The following is a 22532-nucleotide window of genomic DNA, read 5'->3' as shown; positions in this document are numbered from 1 at the left end:
GGAAACAATCATATTCATAACTATGGGAGTATATGATTATTTCCTGAAGAGTAATAAATGAATAATCAAAAAATAAAAAATGAAATTTGGGGTGGGAGCAGGGGCCAGAAATCCTCCCCTCCTGTTTTACTTTTCCAAAAGGAACAGAAAAGGGGACCAAGAGAGAATTTATTTTTTCTATGGCTCAGCCGTCCGTACTTGACACTACCATGCCAATGCGGAAAATGGCAAATATGTATGAAAAATATATTTTCTTTATATACATTCGCCATTTTCCGCATTAATGAGGTAGTGTCAAGGTAGTGTCAACAGAAGACTAAGCATTAGATGGAAAATCCCCACTTGCCCCCCCTGTCTGTTCCTACTTTAGGAAAAAGTAAAAACTGGAGGAGAGGATTTCTAGCTCCCACCCCATTTAGTCACCTACAATGCACAGGGAATACATGAGAAATATTCTTTCTCCCCTATCCCAAGGGATAATATACAAACACACACACACACACATGGAAAGGTCTGTGGGGCCTGAATGTTGATAAGGAGCTGTGGTTTTGGTGCATTACAAATGACAGTTAGAGACTGAATGTGAGCAAATTCAGCCTTTTTTGTCTGTTTTCCTGGCGCTACCTTGCTGAAGCAGGGGTAGCGATGATGTTTCCTGTGGGGAAAGGTAGTGCCAGGAATGGATGAAGGCAAGCAAGTGTGAATATATACATGTGTATATATGTATATGTATATAATGTATATAAAACACTTAATCCTGAAAGACATCAATGATTAAAATGTTAAGTCTAGAAATTTTCCTCAAAACTAATTTTCAATTCTGGATATATTACTGAAAAGACCAGCTCTTATTGCATTTCAGATTTGTGATGGTCAAGGGTACCATCATTAAGATATCTAACAAAATCATATGTTACTTCATCCTTTTCAGAAAAAACTGACCACAAAAATACCTAAACCAATAAATACCATCTTCCAGTGCTTTTTTCATTCCAGCACTTTTTTTTTTTTACTTCTTTGAGTCTGCAGTAAATATGGACAATAATTTTCTTACTAGCCTAATTCTAGCATGGATAAGAAGTCATGCTTTGCCTTCCCAGGGTCAATCAAACCATGCATTATGTAGGCATTTTACAGTGAACTGCAACCAAAGTATGTGCCTGTGGTTATCTGCAGTTTCATTAAAAAGCTAGTTAGTCACTTATTATCCTGATTCTCCAACCTAAGCTGCTGCTACTACTGTGGGGTTCTGCTATCCCTTTATACTAAGACTGAAGACAAACTTTCCTTACTCAAGCAATGAATACCAAGATTATTTTGAATTTAACATACCTTTCAGAATCTGGTTTGTGCTCCCAAGCTTCACCTTGCTTCCACAACATACAGCCGTGCATCTGCCCACACACACCAATTCTCGTCACTTTCCGCATTCCCTCTCTCGGCAACCGTGACACACACAGCTCAAGTGCCGACAAAATACGGGGTACATCTTGCTTGTTGCCCTCTGTACCTGTTGTTCATATCTACATTATCATGTCCCCTAAAACATAAGTACTTCTACAAAAACCTAGAACAATGAAAAACATCATGATTCACTAATCAACTTGGTAACCAATAAAATTCATTTCCATCATCCATGTCACTAATAAGGCTCCTTTGCAAATAACTGACACTGTGTTACAGAAACTGCAATAATTTCAGCAACATTGATATTTGTTTTCCCAATAAAACTTTAAGTATGCCTTATAAGGTGTACGTAATATTAAATGTTTTACAGAAAAATGTTAACTAACTCGTTCAGGAGGTATATTTCAAACTACAGTACAAAGAAGTGCAGGGACATCAAATGACCCAACATATTATACAAATTAACCTGATGGAAATTATCACAAGATACATCTTATCAAATAAAAACCCTGTAAACAAGCTCCTACATCTCTTATTACCTGAAGATACTGCTCTGGGTTATTGACATATACTGGCAGAGCCTGTACTAAAAATGCTCTACCTATTATTGAAGACACTCATGAACAAAGTGACACTACTAACATGTAAAAAAAGTGACTAAATAAATACCAAGTTCACTGGGGACATCTGAGTAAGTGTCCTTCTTCTGGCTGGACACAACTTCTTTGGATACAACATCCACCAGGCAACATTTCACTGAGGTTGTCCCAATATCAATGCCCAAGACACATTGATTTGAACTCATCCTGAAAATGTCATTTATGAGCATACAATACGATAAGGCAAACATGTTCTATATTTCATTATCTTTTAACCTGGTATACAACATTAATTTCACAACACAATTATCCTGCAATGCATGATATGAATATGAGTGTGCAAATGAATGAATAAAAAAACGATTCTCTTCCTGGGAACATAACAGAAAGATATCAGATGACAGTACATGAGTGTCCTGCAAGAATGCTTGATGGATTACCTAATACAAATCCCTGGGAAACAAGAAACATGCATGGCATGACAACAGAAGAATCTACAAGAAAACTAGACTCATGACTCAAGTCAATCCCTGATAAACCTTGGATAGAAAATCATGGGAAAAAAAGTAGCAGTAGAGAAAAACAGCATAATCAACCAAGCAAGACATGCAGTGAACACTTTGTGCTTGTGTGCCATTCTGAAAAAAAAATTGGTTGCAGGTATATACTCACAAGCAGGTCCTTAGAAATTCAGAAACACATCACAAACAAAACTAAAGGACAAAAGTATATGAATAATCATGAAAGACTGAAAGAACTCAAACTCTGCAGTGAAGAAAGAAGCAAAAAGTGATCTTGAAGAATGAAAAACTGTTTCTCTTTGGGGCAGTTCCAAAATTTGTGAAAGGTTTTCTAAGATCCCTGAGTTAGAAATGGGCAACTTCCACTGTCTTGTGTGTCTTAAACATTTCACCCTTCACTAATCAACTTCTAACAGAATTGACTTTCACCTTAGTCCCCAACTGCCAATAAACAACCTCTACAAAGTGGTGACAATGCCATCCCATGTTCTGTTCATCAGTCAAACTAGTTGCCTAAAAATTCTCTGAAATGTCACTTAAATGGCAGTGACATATGCCGAAAGAAAATATATTCTAAAGAGAAGGCAAAGTAAGGTGGGACACAGCATCCTTGAAAATTGCTCACAGGCAATCAACCTAAACAGAAACAGTTTTCCATTCTTCAGAACTTACTTTTCTCTGTGTCAGTTGTCTAACAACCTGTGAAAGCATATTCACATGAACAAGGAAGGGGTAGTAAAGAAACTTCTTATCCATTTCAATGCACAACTGGTTTTTATGGAGAGAGAGAGAGAGAGAGAGAGAGAGAGAGAGAGAGAGAGAGAGAGAGAGAGAGAGAGAGAGAGAGAGAGAGAGAGAGGGGGGAGAGAGAGAGAGAGAGAGAGAGAGAGAGAGAGAGAGAGAGAGAGAGAGAGAGAGAGAGAGAGAGAGAGAGAGAGAGAGGGGGGGGGGGGGAGAGAGAGAGAGAGAGAGAGAGAGAGAGAGAGAGAGAGAGAGAGAGAGAGAGAGAGAGAGAGAGAGAGAGAGAGAGAGAGAGAGAGAGAGAGAGAGAGAGAGAGAGAGAGGACAGGAGAGGACAGGAGAGGACAGGAGAGGACAGGAGAGGAGAGGAGAGGAGAGAGGAGAGAGGAGAGGAGAGGAGAGGAGAGGAGAGGAGAGAGAGAATGAATTAAAAGTTAGCCATTCCTGGTTCATGAAAACATCTTATTCATTGGACTGGTTAAAGTTAAGAATGCAAAAAGAATCTGAACTTTTTGATTTATGATTAAGTGCACAGAAACATCAAAATAGCTTTATTCTTTTGGATTATGAGTTAAAATTCCAAGTTTTGGACACTCACATTACTTGCTAGACTGAACAAACCCAAGCACGCCTTTTAGTCTGCAACTGATTTATTTTTTCTTCTTTATGAACATTTGCTTAAAAAAAAAAAGACATTATTTTGTTATGACTTTAGGTTCATCATTCTTAATTTTGATAAAACATATCTGCCACAGTGGCCCTCCTAAGTGTGCAAAAAGAGAAAAAACTAAAATACTTTTTTATCTATGTTTAGATACAAAAAACATCAACACCATTAATAGTTTCTTATGAATTTACAGTTAAGCCTTCCTAGTTTTGGAAAACCATATTTACTGATCTGGTTAATGCTAAGTATAGAAAAAGTAACCTTTTTTTCTTTGGCACATAATTTTGGTAAAACATATCTGCCACAGTGGCCCCCTCCTAAGTGTGCAAAAAAAGAAAAAACTAAAATACTTGTTTTTTATCTATGATTAGATACAAAAAACATCAACACCATTGACAGTTTCTTATGAATTTACAGTTAAGCCTTCCTAGTTTCGGAAAACCATATTCACTGAACTGGTTAGTGCTAAGTATGGAAAAAAGTAACCTTTTTTTTGGCAAATAAAGGCCAAACTACATAAGGCACACACAATAGCAGACATACAGACACAGAGACATGGAACCAGAGCAAACATACAATATCAATGAAGGAACAATCTGGATGGTAAATGAAACAGTAAACTATACACTTCTTTGAGATTGTAAAGCATTATTCACAAAGAGAGTGACTGGGGGTAATTTGGAATTTGCTATTTTTACTTTATCTTCACACACAGAAGCTTGGATATTGGAAGTATCGCACAAGAAACATCAATGGAAAAAGTATCATGTAATGCTAGGGTTTGGTTATTTGATAAATAGGGAAACAAAATGAACATCAACAAAACCAGACTTAAAGAGGAGTTATAATAATAGAAACCATATAAGTCACAAATCATATGGAAACACATTGGGAAGTGGAGTTCAGCGGCCAGGACACAGGGCAATGTGTGGAAGGTTCTGTGAAATTTAGAAGGAAGAACTGGGAACTTGGGTACCTTTACCTTCAAATAGAGAAGAAATCATTAAAAAGGTTTAGTTTAATGAAAGATGTAAAAAAGATAAGGAGATCAGTAATAAACTGAAAAAGATACGGATGGCACTCCAGCCAGCCAACATCTTAAAGGTATAAGGGGCAAGAAATGCATAAAACAGGATATGAGAGAAACAACAAAACTTTGAAGAGAATTTTGTGGAAAAAGCAAGATATAACTTAAAATTTTTCACAAATTCATCTAGATACAGATAATCCTTCCAACCTTTGTTTTGCAAAAAACAGAGATCACACGCTTGGAGCAATCTAAGAGGCTCATCATGCATAACTGTATAAAACCATGTTGTCTCTCACTTGGGTAATTTCTCTTCTGCAGGAAGTCATCCATTTGCTGTTAAATCATCTTTTCCAGAACCTTACAAACCACACACTTCAGGGAGAATGGTTAATTCAATGCTTCCTCGAAGTCTCCAATCTTACCAACAGGTATGATGTTCGCCTTCCTACACTCCTTTGGCACTTTAAGTTTATCTAGTGACATTTTGAACAAGATTTCAATACATCTTGAGTAAGACTTCATGTGGTTTATACCAGCTGTACATTTTGAACAAGATTTCAAGTGGTTTGTACCAGCTGTACATTATGAATAAGATTTTAAGAGGTCTGTAGTGTATCTGCACACACCTTTAACAAATATGTAGAAATTTCAAGACCATAAGCATCACAGTATATGGGTCATAAGCCTTATATGGGTATTCTGTTTATGTCTTTTCTAGATATTTCAATGCTTTCTAAGACCTCCTCCTCATTCCATCTCAGCATCTTCCACTCATTCAGCTCCTTGCATATCCTTACACCATCCTTTAAAACTTTTTCCTTTCAATCCCTTTGATTAGTCCCACTCCAACTGACATTTCACTCCAGGTGAATTCATGGAAAAGTTTATATTAATCCCCAGCCCTATCCACAATATTCTTCAACAGTTTCTCTTTTCTTATCCTCATATATCTATTTCTTGTGCTCTCATATCTCCAAAATGCTGGATGGCTGGAGTGCCCCTTATATCCTCTCCATAGCACATTGTGAAACTCCTTGCTATCTAATATTTTCTTAATGGACCACTGCTCCCTCTCTTTCAACTTTGTTCTGGACATAAGGCTAAATGTACCTATATTCTTACTCCTTCGCTATATTTTTTTTATAGAACCTTCTACTGCACAGTCCTACTTCCTGGCTACCAAACTCCACTTCCCAGCTTGTGTTACAAAAGAAATTGTTGAGTTTTATGCAGTTTATGCATGTATATCCCTTCTTTGAGTATGATCTCTTTTCATATTCTCATTTATCATATGATCACACTGAAGAATAATAAGAACTTGTCTTCCATCTGATACACTGTATATGATATTCCTAATTCCCATACTACTATATGTGAAAATCTAGTAATGATGATGTACCAGTTTCTCTCATCTTAAGGAGTTCACTGATATGCTCGCATACAAAGTTTTCCTTCATATTTCCTGAAATTTAAAGCTGGAGATAATGATACACACATTATGTCCCAGCAGATATGTGAATGCCCTGTGACTCTGGTAATAAAATCAGGCTAATTCATGGAAAAGTTTATATTAATCCCCAGCCCTATCCACAATATTCTTCGACAGTTTCTCTTTTCTTATCCTCATATATCTATTTCTTGTGCTCTCATATCACATTGTGAAACTCTTTGCTATCTAATATTTTCTTAATGGACCACTGCTCCCTCTCTTTCAACTTTGTTCTGGACATAAGGCTAAATGTACCTATATTCTTACTCCTTCGCTATATTTTTTTTCATAGAACCTTCTACTGCACAGTCCTACTTCCTGGCTACCAAACTCCACTTCCCAGCTTGTGTTACAAAAGAAATTGTTGAGTTTTATGCAGTTTATGCATGTATATCCCTTCTTTGAGTATGATCTCTTTTCATATTCTCATTTATCATATGATCACACTGAAGAATAATAAGAACTTGTCTTCCAACTGATACACTGTATATGATATTCCTAATTCCCATACGACTATATGTGAAAATCTAGTAAAGATGATGTACCAGTTTCTCTCATCTTAAGGAGTTCACTGATATGCTCGCATACAAAGTTTTCCTTCATATTTCCTGAAATTTAAAGCTGGAGATAATGATACACACATTATGTCCCAGCAGATATGTGAATGCCCTGTGACTCTGGTAATAAAATCAGCACATATGGCACACTCCTAAGGCATACCCAAAGAAGGATTTTTGGCTATAGGGCCATGGCAGATTTTTTCTCAGAGAAATGGAAGTTATCTTTCAAAATGGTCACTATCTTTACTTTTACCATAATACAGTAGATTACAATGACTTGTGTGCAAGAGCATGGTAATCAAAATTGAAAACTAAATTATGATTCCCATCCAACACTGTCTTTTGTTTTTATGTAAAATGTTGTGGAATAATATCCACTGCAACTACAAAGAGCGGTGAACTAAAGTACAGCCTTGAGGTATTTGTGCTCCCCCTTACAGTTTCACAGCTAAAATTCTTAACATGCTTCATTTACTTTGGGAAGAGTTCTCAAGCATGTCTCATCCACATCTGTCTTGTTTCTTCCATTCTACCTAACTTGGAGGTGAAAGCCTTGGAGAAATAATCAACGTTTAGGTCCTGGAGTGCAGCCTTTGTTAGGGGATATGTGATCCAGTGTTCTACCCTTCAAAGGGAAAAGCTGTTTATGAACCAGATTGATGCAAATACAATCAAACAGGATCACAAAGTACTTCTGTGACTTTAGCCAATCTCCTATAGTGTAGTGTAGCATTTCAAGCACAGAAAGTTATTGTGACATCATAGGCTTTCAAAGTTTCCCATAGTTTTCTTTCCTGTTCCTCCAAAGAATGATACTGTGTTGCACCTACTGAATACAAGGAACACTGACAAAGTGACTCTTTGAGAAGGTCAATGCCTGGCCATTGTGTGAGCTGCTAAGAACCCAAAGTTTTTCCCACTTCCAAAGGCAATCCACAAATGAAGTATGTTGAGTTGTTGGGATGCTGTCACAGCCAGAATCACCAAATCTGCATAACCTTTACGTAAAGTTACTTTGATGTACCCTTGTTTCAGAGCATTTCAAAGATGCAGCATGATTCATGTAACAGTCTCCTTGTGACTGCATGGAGTAAGACCTGACAAACAACACATCATAATGATATGTGTTGATGAATTGCTTGTTGGTTCCTGGGGCAACTGTGTAGGATGCTAGGAGTAAAAATAGCTCCACTTTGATTTCATAATTTTGAAGAAACTCACTTCAATTTCAGAAAACCAAGTTGCTTGGCTACACTTTCCTTTTCAACATTTACTTCATATACCTATCTTGTAACTCTCTGGCAGGTACTCATCCCACAAGGCATCTACATTGACCTGCTCACTGCAGCAGAAAATTAATATAAGGCAGGAACACTTGAGTTGAATAATCATCATATATTTTGGTGCTAATAGGCCGTAGAGTATCAACTACAGCAACCCTATCAAGAATAGTAACATTTCCAGGGTGAGTTGTCAAACTATCATGCTCACAGACTAGACCTTTCAAGTAGCTTACCACTTGAGATTTCATTTAAACACTTGGCTTGCCATTTTATGATAGTACTATGAACTGGAAATGCTGTTTTCATGCTTTAAAACTTGTCTAGGTTTGTATCTCTTATGTGTGATGCAACATGTAACCTTGAGGAAAGAGAAGAGTCACTTCTCTCACTTTGGAGGCTAACTGAAGAGCAGGAGGCTTGTTTCTTTTGACAGGACCAGAGATGGACTTTGTTTTGATGACAAAGCATTTTTTGACATAACTGCCATACTGTTTTTCTCCAAGCTTCTCACATGAACAGTATCAGTGACAGCAAGATCAATTAGGTCTCTGCTGTCTTAGACGACGTCACATTTTTCATCAATGAAGGGATTTCCTGTTTTGTCTATGAAATACCACTGAGTATGGTGTGCATACTCAACGATGGAGATGTGTCCTCTTTAACTTCTAAGTTGAGGTTTTGAACTCTCCAGTTACTTTTGCCCTCTCAGAACCATATATCACACAAAAATGCTGCATTTTTTCTTTAATCTTGTGAAAAATGTGCCCTGGATTGGCAAGGATGCAAAACCATAATCTTCAGCATTACAGATAAGCACTGTACCACTGAGCCATCCGTGTGTTTTGTGTGACTACACTGAAACACTGCAAACATTATCTTCACTGTAGAAAGATTTCCAACATCAGTTTAATCATAATGCACCTAGTTGGTAGACATCTTGGAATATGGATACTACTGCCATTACATGGGAAATCAGGAGTGGCCCTTTGTTGAATAATTATCTCAAAACATGCTCCAAAAGTCTGTCAAATTACTTGATTTTAGCTTTAGTCATAATATCCCCAAAATTTCTCATATATTGGTGAAGCTACCTCATACTTCCTGATCTGACACAAACTAACCTAAAACAAGGTAGGATAAATTACATGAGGAGGGATCTTAGGTGCTTATACAGTAGTAAACCCTGATAAAGAAAGTTGCTTACTAGTTTGTGCTCTTCTAAACAGCTAAAAATATACCACTAATCTTAATGCAGTTTCATGATCACAAATCTTACACATTATCTCCAGACTTCCCTGGTCAACCTGCAATGTACATAGTGATAAAGAGAGAAGAAATCATTGGAAGTACCTTGGTGCAAGTTGCAGCCTATTTTGCAAAATTATGTGCAGTTGATGCTTGAATGAGTGACCTTCTTGTGTAAGTAGAATGCTATTCTATCATGCAAATTAATGAATAAACTTGTTAGATATGCACTTTCTCAGATCTAATTCAACAGAAAAACGTTCCTCCATAAATAAAGCATGCAAGACTAACAAAACATGAATACTATATACATATGCATTATATATATATATATATATATATATATGCATTTACCTCCTTTACAACCCCATCCATAAACAAATTAAACAACCATGGAGACATCACACACCCCTGCCGCAAACCTACATTTACTGAGAACCAATCACTTTCCTCTCTTCCTACACGTACACACGCCTTACATCCTCGATAAAAACTTTTCACTGCTTCTAACAACTTGCCTCCCACACCATATATTCTTAATACCTTCCACAGAGCATCTCTATCAACTCTATCATATGCCTTCCCCAGATCCATAAATGCTACATACAAATCCATTTGCTTTTCTAAGTATTTCTCACATACCTTCTTCAAAGCAAACAACTGATCCACACATCCTCTACCACTTTTGAAACCACACTGCTCTTCCCCAATCTGATGCTCTGTACATGCCTTCACCCTCTCAATCAATACCCTCCCATATAATTTCCCGGGAATGCTCAACAAACTTATACCTCTGTAATTTGAGCACTCACCATTGTCCCCTTTGCCTTTGTACAATGGCACTATGCAAGCATTCCGCCAATCCTCAGACACCTCACCATGAATCATACATACATTAAATAACTTTGCCAACCAGTCAACAATACAGTCACCCCCTTTTTAATAAATTCCACTGCAATACCATCCAAACCCGCTGCCTTGTCGGCTTTCATCTTCCGCAAAGCTTTTACTACCTCTTTTCTGTTTACTAAATCATTTTCCCTAACCCTCTCACTTTGCACACCACCTCGACCAAAACACCCTATATCTGCCACTCTTATCATCAAACACATTCAACAAACCTTCAAAATACTCACTCCATCTCCTTCTCACATCACCACTACTTGTTGTCACCTCCCCATTTACGCCCTTCACTGAAGTTCCCATTTGCTCCCTTGTCTTACGCACCCTATTTACCTCCTTCCAGAACATCTTTTTATTCTCCCTAAAATTTACTGATAGGGGCAAGTATGCAGTCTGTTGTGGATGAGAGAGCTTGGGAAGTGAGTCAGTTGTTGTTCGCTGATGATACAGTGCTGGTGGCTGATTCATGTGAGAAATTGCAGAAGCTGGTGACTGAGTTTGGTAAAGTGTGTGAAAGAAGAAAGTTGAGAGTGAATGTGAATAAGAGCAAGGTTATTAGGTACAGTAGGGTTGAGGGTCAAGTCAATTGGGAGGTAAGTTTGAATGGAGAAAAACTGGAGGAAGTGAAGTGTTTTAGATATCTGGGAGTGGACCTGGCAGCGGATGGAACCATGGAAGCGGAAGTGAATCTTAGGGTGGGGGAGGGGGCGAAAATTCTGGGAGCCTTGAAGAATGTGTGGAAGTCGAGAACATTATCTTGGAAAGCAAAAATGGGTATGTTTGAAGGAATAGTGGTTCCAACAATGTTGTATGGTTGTGAGGCGTGGGCTATGGATAGAGTTGTGCGCAGGAGGGTGGATGTGCTGGAAATGAGATGTTTGAGGACAATATGTGGTGTGAGGTGGTTTGATCGAGTAAGTAATAATAGGGTAAGAGAGATGTGTGGTAATAAAGAGTGAGGTTGAGAGAGCAGAAGAGGGTGTTTTGAAATGGTTTGGTCACATGGAGAGAATGAGTGAGGAAAGACTGACAAAGAGGATATATGTGTCAGAGGCAGAGGGAACGAGGAGAAGTGGGAGACCAAATTGGAGGTGAAAAGATGGAGTGAAAAAGCTTTTGAGTGATCGGGGCCTGAACATGCAGGAGGGTGAAAGGCGTGCAAGGAATGAAGTGAATTGGAACGATGTGGGATACCGGGTTCGACGTGCTGTCAATGGATTGAACCAGAGCATGTGAAGCGTCTGGGGTAAACCATGGAAAGTTCTGTGGGGCCTGGATGTGGAAAGGGAGCTGTGGTTTCGGTGCATTATCACATGATAGCTATAGAGACTGAGTGTGAACAAATGTGGCCTTTGTTGTCTTTTCCTAGCGCTACCTCGCACACATGAGGGGGGAGGGGGTTGTCATTTCATGTGTGGCAGGGTGGCGATGGGAATTAATAAAGGCAGAAAGTATGAATTATGTACATGTGTATATATGTATATGTCTGTGTGTGTATATATATGTACACATTGAGATGTATCGGTATGTATATTTGCGTGTGTGGACGTGTATGTATATACATGCGTAAGTGGGTGGGTTGGGCCATTCTTTCATCCACTCCCAGATATCTAAAACACTTCACTTCCTCCAGTTTTTCTCCATTCAAACTTACCTCCAATTGACTTGACCCTCAACCTTACTGTACCTAATAACCTTGTTCTTATTCACATTTACTCTCAACTTTCTTCCTTCACATACTTTACCAAACTCAGTCACCAGCTTTTGCAGTTTCTCACATGAATCAGCCACCAGCGCTGTATCATCAGCGAACAACAACTGACTCACCTCTCAAGCTCTCTCATCCACAACAGACTGCATACTTGCCCCTCTTTCCAAAACTCTTGCATTCACCTCCCTAACAACCCCATCCATAAACAAATCAAACAACCATGGAGACATCACACACCCCTGTCGCAAACCTACATTCACTGAGAACCAATCACTTTCCTCTCTTCCTACACGTACACACGCCTTACATCCTCGATAAAAACTTTTCACTGCTTCTAACAACTTGCCTCCCACACCATATATTCTTAATACCTTCCACAGAGCATCTCTATCAACTCTACCTTCCACCGAGCATCTCTATCAACTCTACCTTCCACAGAGCATCTCTATCAACTCTTATCATATGCCTTTTCCAGATCCATAAATGCTACATACAAATCCATTTGCTTTTCAAAGTATTTCTCAAATACATTCTTCAAAGCAAACACCTGATCCACACATCCTCTACCTCTTCTGAAACCACACTGCCCTTCCACAATCTGATGCTCTGTACATGCCTTCACTCTCTCAATCAATACCCACCCATATAATTTACCAGTGGGGGAGGAGTGGTGGGATGAAGAAGTAAGATTATCAGTGAAAGAGAAGAGAGAGGCATTTGGACAATTTTTGCAGGGAAATAATGCAAATGAGTGGGAGATGTATAAAAGAAAGAGGCAGGAGGTCAAGAGAAAGGTGCAAGAGGTGAAAAAGAGGGCAAATGAGAGTTGGGGTGAGAGAGTATCATTAAATTTTAGGGAGAATAAATAAAGTGCATAAGACAAGGCAAAAATGCGAACTTCAGTGAAGGGGGCTAATGGGGGGGGGCGATAACAAGTAGTGGTGATGTGAGGAGATGGAGTGAGTATTTTGAAGATTTGTTGAATGTGTTTGATGATAGAGTGGCAGATATAGGGTGTTTTGGTTGAGGTGGTGTGCAGAGTGAGAGGGTAACAGAAAATGATTTGGTAAACAGAGAAGAGGTACTAAAAGCTTTACGGAAGATGAAAGCCAGCAAGGCAGCGGGTTTGGATGGTACTGCAGTGGATTTATTAAAAAAGGGGGTGACTGTATTGTTGACTGGTTGGTAAGGTTATTCAATGTATGTAAGACTCATGGTGAGGTGCCTGAGGATTGGCGGAATGCTTGCATAGTGCCATTGTACAAAGGCAAAGGGGATAAGAGTGAGTGCTCAAATTACAGAGGTATAAGTTTGTTGAGTATTCCTAATAAATTATATATATATATATATATATATATATATATACACACACACAAAATTCCCATGCTTTGCATAGTTGAGCATGTTAACTTTTGGAAGCCATTTTCTGTAAATTCAAGCAATGAAGCAAGGCATAATTAGTAAATAACTATCCTTTGTGCACATCCATATGCTGTAAAATAACTGTGCCAATATAACCTGCGTCCAGAATGTAACAGGCGATCATAACGGTCAGCTGTTCGAGACACCATGGTAGGTAATTGGCTGAAAAAAATAAAGTGTGGAGGATATTATACAAACTATTTACACCAACTGATTACAGGACCTTTGAATTATATGACAGCAGACTTGTTTTCTGGCCTGTTAATCTCAATAACTACTGACAACACAAAACAATTAATCATTCAGCTACAAACTAGATTAAGTCCTCAAACTATAAAGTAATCTTCTAATCTAATTATTAGGTACATGTATCATAAATGCCAAGATGCATAGACAAATTTTTTCATGCATGGTGTTTATCCTGACAAAAGCCAATATCATTAACAACACTTTATGTATATATACTTAATTCATTAGGAACAATACAATTAAGTAAAACAATTATGTGTAATTAAATAAACACTATAAAGACAGAGAAAACATAAATGTAATTCAAATGCTTTCACAACTTCAAGGCATTATACAAGAAGTTAATAAAATGCACATAAACATCCTTATAATAATTAAGTTCTAAGTCTTAATCAAATCTTAGTGGCAAAACTTCCAGGTATAATGAATATCATACAACTTAAATGTCTTTTCCTACACTGCAGCAACTGACACACACTTGTTTAACAACCAACAGCTTGACTCTAAACTTATCTTTTCTCAAAGGGTCTTTCACCGGATACCCCCACCATCAGCTATGCCAACAAACATAAGTAATCTAGGACAATCTCTTATGGCATGTTTGTTTTTGCTGACTTGAGTCAAGAGTGAGCCTGAAAATGCACTTGAGCCATTGACTGAATGACTCCCACATCATCATTACTAAGACCAATTTGGTAAGGTCATTGACAACACTCTTGCTTAACTTTACTAACAGTAAGGTAAGTATCAAATCTGCATGGGTTGTCTTGAAATAAATTCATTGCTTACTGATATTATGGTGTTAGTTTCCAGAGTGCTTTCTCAAATTTTCTAGTTAATAGTTCGCAAAACCTGTGAATGGACAAACTTTCAGTGTAATCATTGTCTCAAATTTGTTTGTGATCAGTAGTATTATCTTTGCATTCTAAAATCATCTGCTCTTTTTCAACACTCTATTTTCTTTTAAATATCACAGTCAACAGGAAGCTATATAATGCAAGTAGGAGGAACAGACACAGACTAATTGGAATCTGTGGGGCCTTGAGATGAAATAAAGATGTAATATATCTACCTTAGTTAGCACCATAAACAGCAATATCAACCTTATTTTAAAAATAATGCTTAGAGAAATTTCATATTGCTTGGGATAAAAAAAAAATTCATATATTCCAAGTTACTGACTTCACACTGAGCCCAGTTCCTCAAAAAACCCTGAAGTAAAGCATAACCATTACCGTTCTTCCTGGAGGTTTAGGTACAAATTTGGAAATATATTGACAGATAATGAAAACACATTTGACAATAATAAGTTACTGTGCATTTGACCTTAACACACACACACAGGTGTAGCAGGTTTTCATGGTCAATTACTTCAAACTGATGAGAGAGCATTTCCTTCTCTACATACACATACCTGTTCACTTGTGAAATAATGTGTTCATCATACACACTGGTTGGAAATCCATGAGCATGAACAGCTGTATCTAAGTTTATGCATATTTCAGGGCAAAATGATATTGTAAAATAGACATATGTTACTGAAAATAATATGGAGAGAAAGAAACAAGTGTACTAAAATAAGTTTTTTATTATATTTAGCAATTACTGTAATTCTGATTTTTATAATATAACAAAGCAATCAATTACTAATATTTGCCAACAGAGGAATCACAGGACAATAAAAATTTCTACCATTATTCAAGATTACTGTATCAAAATATTTTTGGCTTTCAAGGAAAAAGTATTCACTACCATGACACATTCTTAACTTGTTCCCATATAATGACTTTGTTCTAACTACTTCAGCCTCTATCACACACGAAATATAGTGAAAAGCATCAGGAACAAAATCAGACATACCAGTAATACTGTTCCCATGGGTAATCATCAAGAACCAAAATAAAGCCTTTGAAACAAACTGCACTTCCTTGTAGAACTGTGAGAGCTTTCTTGCTGAACAATATTCAATGCTACACATATCATTCACAGGGTTCATCTCCAAATACAGGAGCAATTAAAGTTTTCAAGTTGTACGCTGATTATTCAGAGATAACATTAAACTATAAATACTGTACACTTATTCATAATCACACTGGGCACATTCCCTGACCTTTCTAAGTAAATATGAAGAATTTTGTGGCAGATGTATTTATTGTCACTTTGGAAAGAAATTTTCACCTACTTTGAGAAACAAATGAGTAATGTGCTCACAGAGAGCAGATTTTATGCACTAATTAAATTACAATGATCAAGAATGTAAAATACTAGCCACAAGCAAGCAGGGCACTGAAGGCGATAGAAAAAAAGGGTTAATTTTAAAAATATCCACCAAAATGCCAATATTCTATAAATAAACGACCATTCCTAAGTAATATCAACCTACAATTTCTGGAACACCAAGTAGATTAATCATGATGCAAAGTTTACTTAAACTTCATTATAACATGCCCTGAGACCTATGCACTTCAGCTGCACTACAAGAGGAAGTTAAACATCAAGCTAGTTGAAGAAGGTAGCACTTACAAAGATTTATGACATCTTAAAAGAGTTAAGTTTAAGTTGGCATCCTAACATCATTTTACTTTCCTTCCATATTCCAGGATGTATTAATCTAGTGGAGTCCCTTTCCTTCTATGATCATGAAGAGAAGCACATCTTCTTAATCAAATTACAATTCTAATTAATTCTGTGACCATTACAAGTCTATTGAATACTGTTTGAGTACTGAGAAAAGACTGTAGTGTACAACTTATGGAGCAGTATGTGTTTCACAAATAATTAATTACCCTACCAGTGTAGAACCTCCATCCCATACTGCAAAGTTAGCTTAAGAATCCTAAAAGTGTCTCAGTCTTAAGATAAATGATCCTTAGCTCAGACACAATAAGTTTGCTTAGTTAATTTTTTTTGTCAAAAACAATAAGCAATTTCTTGCTTCAAGAATTTTCTTATACAGGTACAGTACGATCTGAAAAATCCAGACTTAAGATACCTGGAAAATTTGGTCAAGACAGATGTTTTGATTATTGTTAATCCATTGACAACCGCATCAAGTATTAAAACACCTGACTTTAAAAAACCTACTCAGCCAAGCTACAAAACATGGCAGACATCCAAAATGTGTAACTGACTCTTTCATCAAGCCCAATACCTGTGCATAATATTACAAAACCAAAGCCTAATTTGGATGGCTCTTCCTGCACATCAGCATAAACTCCTACAATGGATGACATGCAAGACCTGCCCTCTGCTTCTCCTAAAGTCTCAACCTGAGTTGAGCCTGATGCTACTCCTACCACTTCCATGTAACACCAACCTCTACCTTAAGGATACATAATACATGATGTAAGTTTATCAAGAAATGATCTTCAATCTATTCTGTACAATAATGTCATTTAATGTTTATCAATTGTTTTTATACAGTATATACTTTCAAATACTGTATTACAAACAGTGAACACTTAAACCCGCACCAAGTATTGGTATACAAAATACTGTTAAGACATATTCAGACCATGATCTGTGGAATTGTTTAAAAAATCTGTAATCCTTAACAATCCAAACATTACTTGGTATCCAGTATGATAGCTGTTTTTTTTTTTTTAACAACCAGAAACTTCAACAAAAGTAACCCCAACAAGAAAACCTGGTCTGGATATAATAATTCTTTATGGGTATACAATTATATAGCAATTATGGAATCTATAAAATCATACATAGGAGCTAAAGGGAAAGTTTTATGGAATCTTAGGTTACAAGAATACAAAGATGGAGGGAGCTTGCATGTGAAGAGATGGTTTTCTATTGAGAGAACATGCATAATGCTACACAGAAAATCAAGGGATAGATCTGGGCCAAAAGCTGGGGTAAAACATCAGCTGATCCCAATACTGATAAACACCTATATAAACAGACTTGTAAGGAAATATGATACAGAGGTGGAGCAAGGCCTGAAAAATAGGAAAGAATGAGGAAGGTTGGGGCAACATGAATACAACTAATACTGTGCTAACAGGTGACACATAAAATCAAGGACATATAAAGAGCAATGGAGGAAGAGAATGACTGAAACATGAAAGCCTCAAGATCTTTTTTATATATAAAAGACTGACAAATGAACAGTGAGAAGATGAAAGAATTGATGCTGAAATGTAATATTTATTTGGATGAAAAGTGTAGTTCGCACATTTCACATCTTTTGCAATCTTTAATACAAAGCTACCCTATGATTACATGCATGTAGTGAGTGCTTAGCTACTAAAAGTTGCTTTTATTAGTTATGTATGATTTATTACAATGTAATGAAGACAAATATTTTTCTCACCAATCAAAAGTGTCCAGCATGAAGCTTGTTACACAAATGTAGTTTAACTTTAAAATGTCTATTTACTTATCTATCATCATTAATACATTCTCATTCACAAGTGAATCAAGTGGATATGAGCATGCAACTTCTGTGAGACTTAATAATGCCAAACTGTGGGGTTTCCAATCCCAGCCATGCATGCTGAGAAAATACACACACTCACTTAGGGTATTGGGTGTCACTGAACAGGCACCGGGAACCCTAGTTCTGCACGAGCGTGCACTGTATGCACTTGATACACCTCATATAAATGAGGTTGTAGTTAATAATAACAGACAGGTGGAAATAAGTATATAAAGCTACACTACAATCCTGTAACCTCAAGCTTAAATCTACAAAGAAATTTTACTATGAAAAATAGCTACCTCAATTACAATTAATTACATCAAATAACTAACTAGAGCAGCCTATAACAATCAACACTTACCACAAGCATATGAAATTAGGAGGTTTCATCCTATGCAGCCTTTTTCAAAATCTGATTAATAAATGAGGGTTAAAAGAGACTGATTGAGGGTGATGGTGCTGAATGTGAATAAGATGACTGGGGAAAGTAAAGGGAGGGGGACTGTGTAGAGGTTTTAAAGTTGAAGTGTGGATGTGCTAGGGATTGGGGAAACCCATATCTTGGACAGGGTGTGTGCAGTGAAAATAGAAATGATGAATGCAAGTTATGGGAAGGCATGGAAGATGAAAAGAAGGACGTGTAATTCTGCTACCAACAAGAGTATGGGAAGAGGTTACAGAACATGGAAGGTATGGATCAAGAATAGTGTGGGTGAAAGGAAAGACTGGGATTGTGAAATATGCATGGGTGGGTATATGTGCCTGTGAATGTGAAGACCGTATGAGGTAAGGATGGAATGAGGCTCTTCTGGAGAAATTTGATTGACCGTATAAATGGTTTTGAGACTGATAGAAATGTGATCATATTGGGTGATATAAATGCGAAAGTGGGATGTGATAAAACTGGAGATAGTTGGTTTATGGGGAGTGCTTGGAGTAAATGAGAATGGAAGCTATCTTGTGGATATCTGAGCTGAAAGGGGGTTATTCCTTGCAAAAACCTTTTCAGCACAAGATGATCCACAGATATACATGGATGAGGAATGATGGAAGATAAGAGCAAAAAGCTTTGACTGACTATGCAGCAGTGGATGAAAGATTGAGAAAGGCTGTGCTGGATGCTAGTAATGAGAGGATCTTGTGGGGATGATCAGGGAGAAATGGAGGTATGGTGTAAGGAAGAACAGTGAGGTAAAAGTGTAGGCAGGTGAGAATATGAGTCAGGAAAGGAGTATGAAAGGAAGGTGACTGAAAGCTTAGATGGAAGTGCAGTGAATGTAAGAATGCAGGCATGTGTGAATGAAGTGTTTAAAATGTTTAGAGAAATACCAGTAAAAGTTGTAGAATCAGTAGGTGGATACAAGGCAGTGAGATACAGGAATAAAAAAGGGCAATGCATGGTGGACAGAAGAGAAGAAAAAGAAGTATGGCAGATTGCTCAACAGGAATGTACCAATGGAAGTTCAGATAAGGAGGGAAGAATACAAAACATGTCAGGGGAATGCTAAGAAGCTGACAGAAGAAGGCAAAGAAAGAGATGAAAATTCTGGAAGAAAGTTAAGAGAAAAGTTTCAGGATAATAAGAAACTATACTGGAAAGAGGTGAATAGGGAGAGAGGTGGATGTAAGAGTGAAAATATTGATGTGAGAAGGAAGGGGAATTGCTGAATCAAAAGAATGAAGTAAAAGAAAGATGGAAAGAGTATTCTGAAGAACTGATGAATGTGGGAGAAGGGGAGGCAGCAGTTGTTACATGCATGGGTATGAGGAGGGAAGGAAAAGGATATATAAGTGCAGGGGCCTACAGCAAAAAGAGAGGTAAGAAGGGCAATAATGAGGCTGAGGGTAGGAAAGGCACCTGGAGTGGATGGGATTATGGCTAAAATGATGAAGTATGTAGGAGAAAATGCAAGTGAGTGGATGTATGGAAACAGAAGGCTGTGCATGAGGACTGGGTGAAAGCTATTATAGTTCCTTAATTCACAGAAAAAGGTGCTAAGGATGCATTTAGCAATTATAGGGGAATAAGTCTTTTATGTATAACAGGAAAAGTGTGAGCAAGAATATTAATTGACAAGAGCGACGGAAGAGACTAAATGCAGAATAAGTGAAGAGTAAGGGGGTTGGTTTCAGGAAAGTTAGGGGATGTGTGGATCAGATTTCTGTAATAAAGATGACAACAGAAAAGTATTTAGCGAAAGGTAAGAATTTGTATGCAGCTTTTATAGGTCTGTAGAAAGCATATGACAGAGTTGAGTGGAATACTTTGTGGGATGTGTTAAGGATACATGGTATGGGGGAAAACTGTTGGAGGTTGTAAAAGCCTTCTACAGAGGAGCAAATGCATGTGTAAGAGTGGATGGAAAGCTGAGCGAAAGTTTTGGGATAAATGTTGGTGTGAGGCAGGGCTGTGTGATGTCACTGTGGCTTTTTAACATATATATACATGGATGGAGTGATAAGAGAGATGAATGCAAAACTAGGGAAAAGGGGTGCAAAGATGGAGTGTGGTGGTGAGATATGGTGGCGTGGCAAGCCTGTTTGCGAATGATACTGTGTTGTTTGCAGAGAGTGAAGATGAGTTGCAGAAGGTTATGTGTTTTATAATGTGTGTAAGCATAGGAGATTGAAGGTAACTGCAAGTATAGTCCTCCCAACCCTGACCTATGCAGCCGAAACATGGACGTGGAATGATGCACAGAGGTTAAGAATCCTGGCTATGGAAATGAGGTATTTGAGAAGAGCATGTGGTGTGTTAGATGGAATGAAGAAAGAAATTAAAAGGTGTATGAAAGATGTGGTATGGCAAGGCATGCAAAAGTAGTGAATTATGGAGTGGTAAAATGGGTGAAACGTAATACTATGAGGTGGTCTGGGCATGTGGAAAGAATGCAGGACTGAGAGTTTACAGGGAGAGTGTACGATAGTACAATCAAAGGGGTTGGTATGAGAGGATCACCTGTGACATAGGCAAAAATGGTGGAGAAATACTGGAGGGAGAGAGAGAGAGAGGATGCGTGGAATGGTGTGTGCGAGGGAGGCATGCAAGGACAGGGATGAGTGGAGACTTTTGCCGTGGCCACCCCTTGATGGGAGTTCCCGGAGGGCGTCAGACATGTAGGTAGATAGATAGATAAAGCACAGTAGATAATATAATCATTACGGTCTATGTCACTGCTACGTCCTGATAATACTCTAAAGTATAGTGATCTATATAAAAAGAAAAAGTCACAAAATCTATCCATACACAAAACAATAGCTAAATGAGATCTTTGGGAAGGGAAACGATCAATTACTAGGAATGCACCAACCAAAGCTGACCACAAAACATACTTCTTAGAGTCGGCGTTTGATAAATCTCTTTGAATACCTTCTTGCCTGCAAGGACACCTGATAACAGGGCCAGTCTGCACTGCTGCTGGAGATGGTGTCATTCACAATTTGGGAACACCAGGCTGCCTTTGCTATTACACTCACCAGCCGAAACTTTGCCGCTCATATATCCCGGCCACTGTGCTTGCGTTGCGTCATTCAGGATGCAGCGATTTAAATCAGAACACATGTTCGCTGATCCCAGCAGAACAAGAACACTTGGAGCTGATGAAAACCATGTTATGTTGATCACCACTGACCTGATTCGTATTAAGTAGGAAAACAGTCCGAGACGCCAGGAAGAAAGAGATTAATGCGCTCGCCTCGGCCGCCAGATGCAGACGAACCCCCTACACACCACCAGCCAGGCAGACGATGCTCGCACAGGTGCCACCTACTCCAAATGCCTATTTTTATATGTCCATATAAATCAGATCGTGTGCTTATATAATAAATTACACCATTATCTAAATCTCATATGAGTTTGATCGCTGCGAGAAAAATGATCCTGAGACAGGAAGATATAAGGAATGTGGGATGGGCGGTAACATGCTACATGGAAACTTTACCAGCTGATCTTTACGAGGGTTGTGTGTATGTTTCTTATTCTCCTCGGGTTACTTGGGCAGTTCCTTTGGCTCCCTGAACTCTGTGATATTCTACACCATTATCACGTCACAAACGACCTAATACAGAAAATAATTCATTTACGTTCAACTGCGATAATGCATCTAATGTATACATATATACTGATGCCACACTACAATTCGTGTTTACTTCTATACTTTGGATATATCAAGAGATCAGCCAATAACCTGTAACGATTTAAAGAATTTACAACGCCACGACAGCTGGGGGATCGATAAATGTCACTGGTTAAATGACCGACATTTACAGCATT

The 22532-nt window shown here is 37.9% G+C and overlaps 1 protein-coding gene across 11 annotated transcripts in view; it reads right to left on the bottom strand.

Moving 5' to 3' along the window:
• The window catches only part of LOC139766118 (sedoheptulokinase-like), a 65016-nt gene extending 43033 nt beyond the window's left edge, over nt 1–21983 (bottom strand). For 6 of the 11 annotated variants that reach the window (XR_011716800.1, XR_011716796.1, XR_011716797.1 and 3 more), the window contains exons 1-4: nt 21892–21979; nt 13675–13740; nt 2077–2213; nt 1333–1510 (exon numbers count right to left, since the gene is read on the bottom strand). Coding sequence is in view for 2 of the 11 variants with exons in the window: in XM_071694332.1 (XP_071550433.1) it covers nt 1333–1510; nt 2077–2213; nt 13675–13727 (368 nt within the window). In the remaining 9 variants the exon portion in view is untranslated. Of the gene's footprint in view, nt 1–1332; nt 1511–2076; nt 2214–13674; nt 13741–21629; nt 21848–21891 lie in introns of those variants that run through there. The other 5 variants (XR_011716804.1, XR_011716801.1, XR_011716802.1 and 2 more) reach the window with 2 other exon arrangements.
• Between the last annotated feature and the right edge of the window lie 549 nt (nt 21984–22532).

The sequence above is a fragment of the Panulirus ornatus genome, chromosome 57, assembly GCF_036320965.1.
Source record: "Panulirus ornatus isolate Po-2019 chromosome 57, ASM3632096v1, whole genome shotgun sequence".
Lineage (NCBI taxonomy): Eukaryota > Metazoa > Arthropoda > Malacostraca > Decapoda > Palinuridae > Panulirus > Panulirus ornatus.
This window is presented reverse-complemented; position numbering and strand designations above follow the sequence as displayed.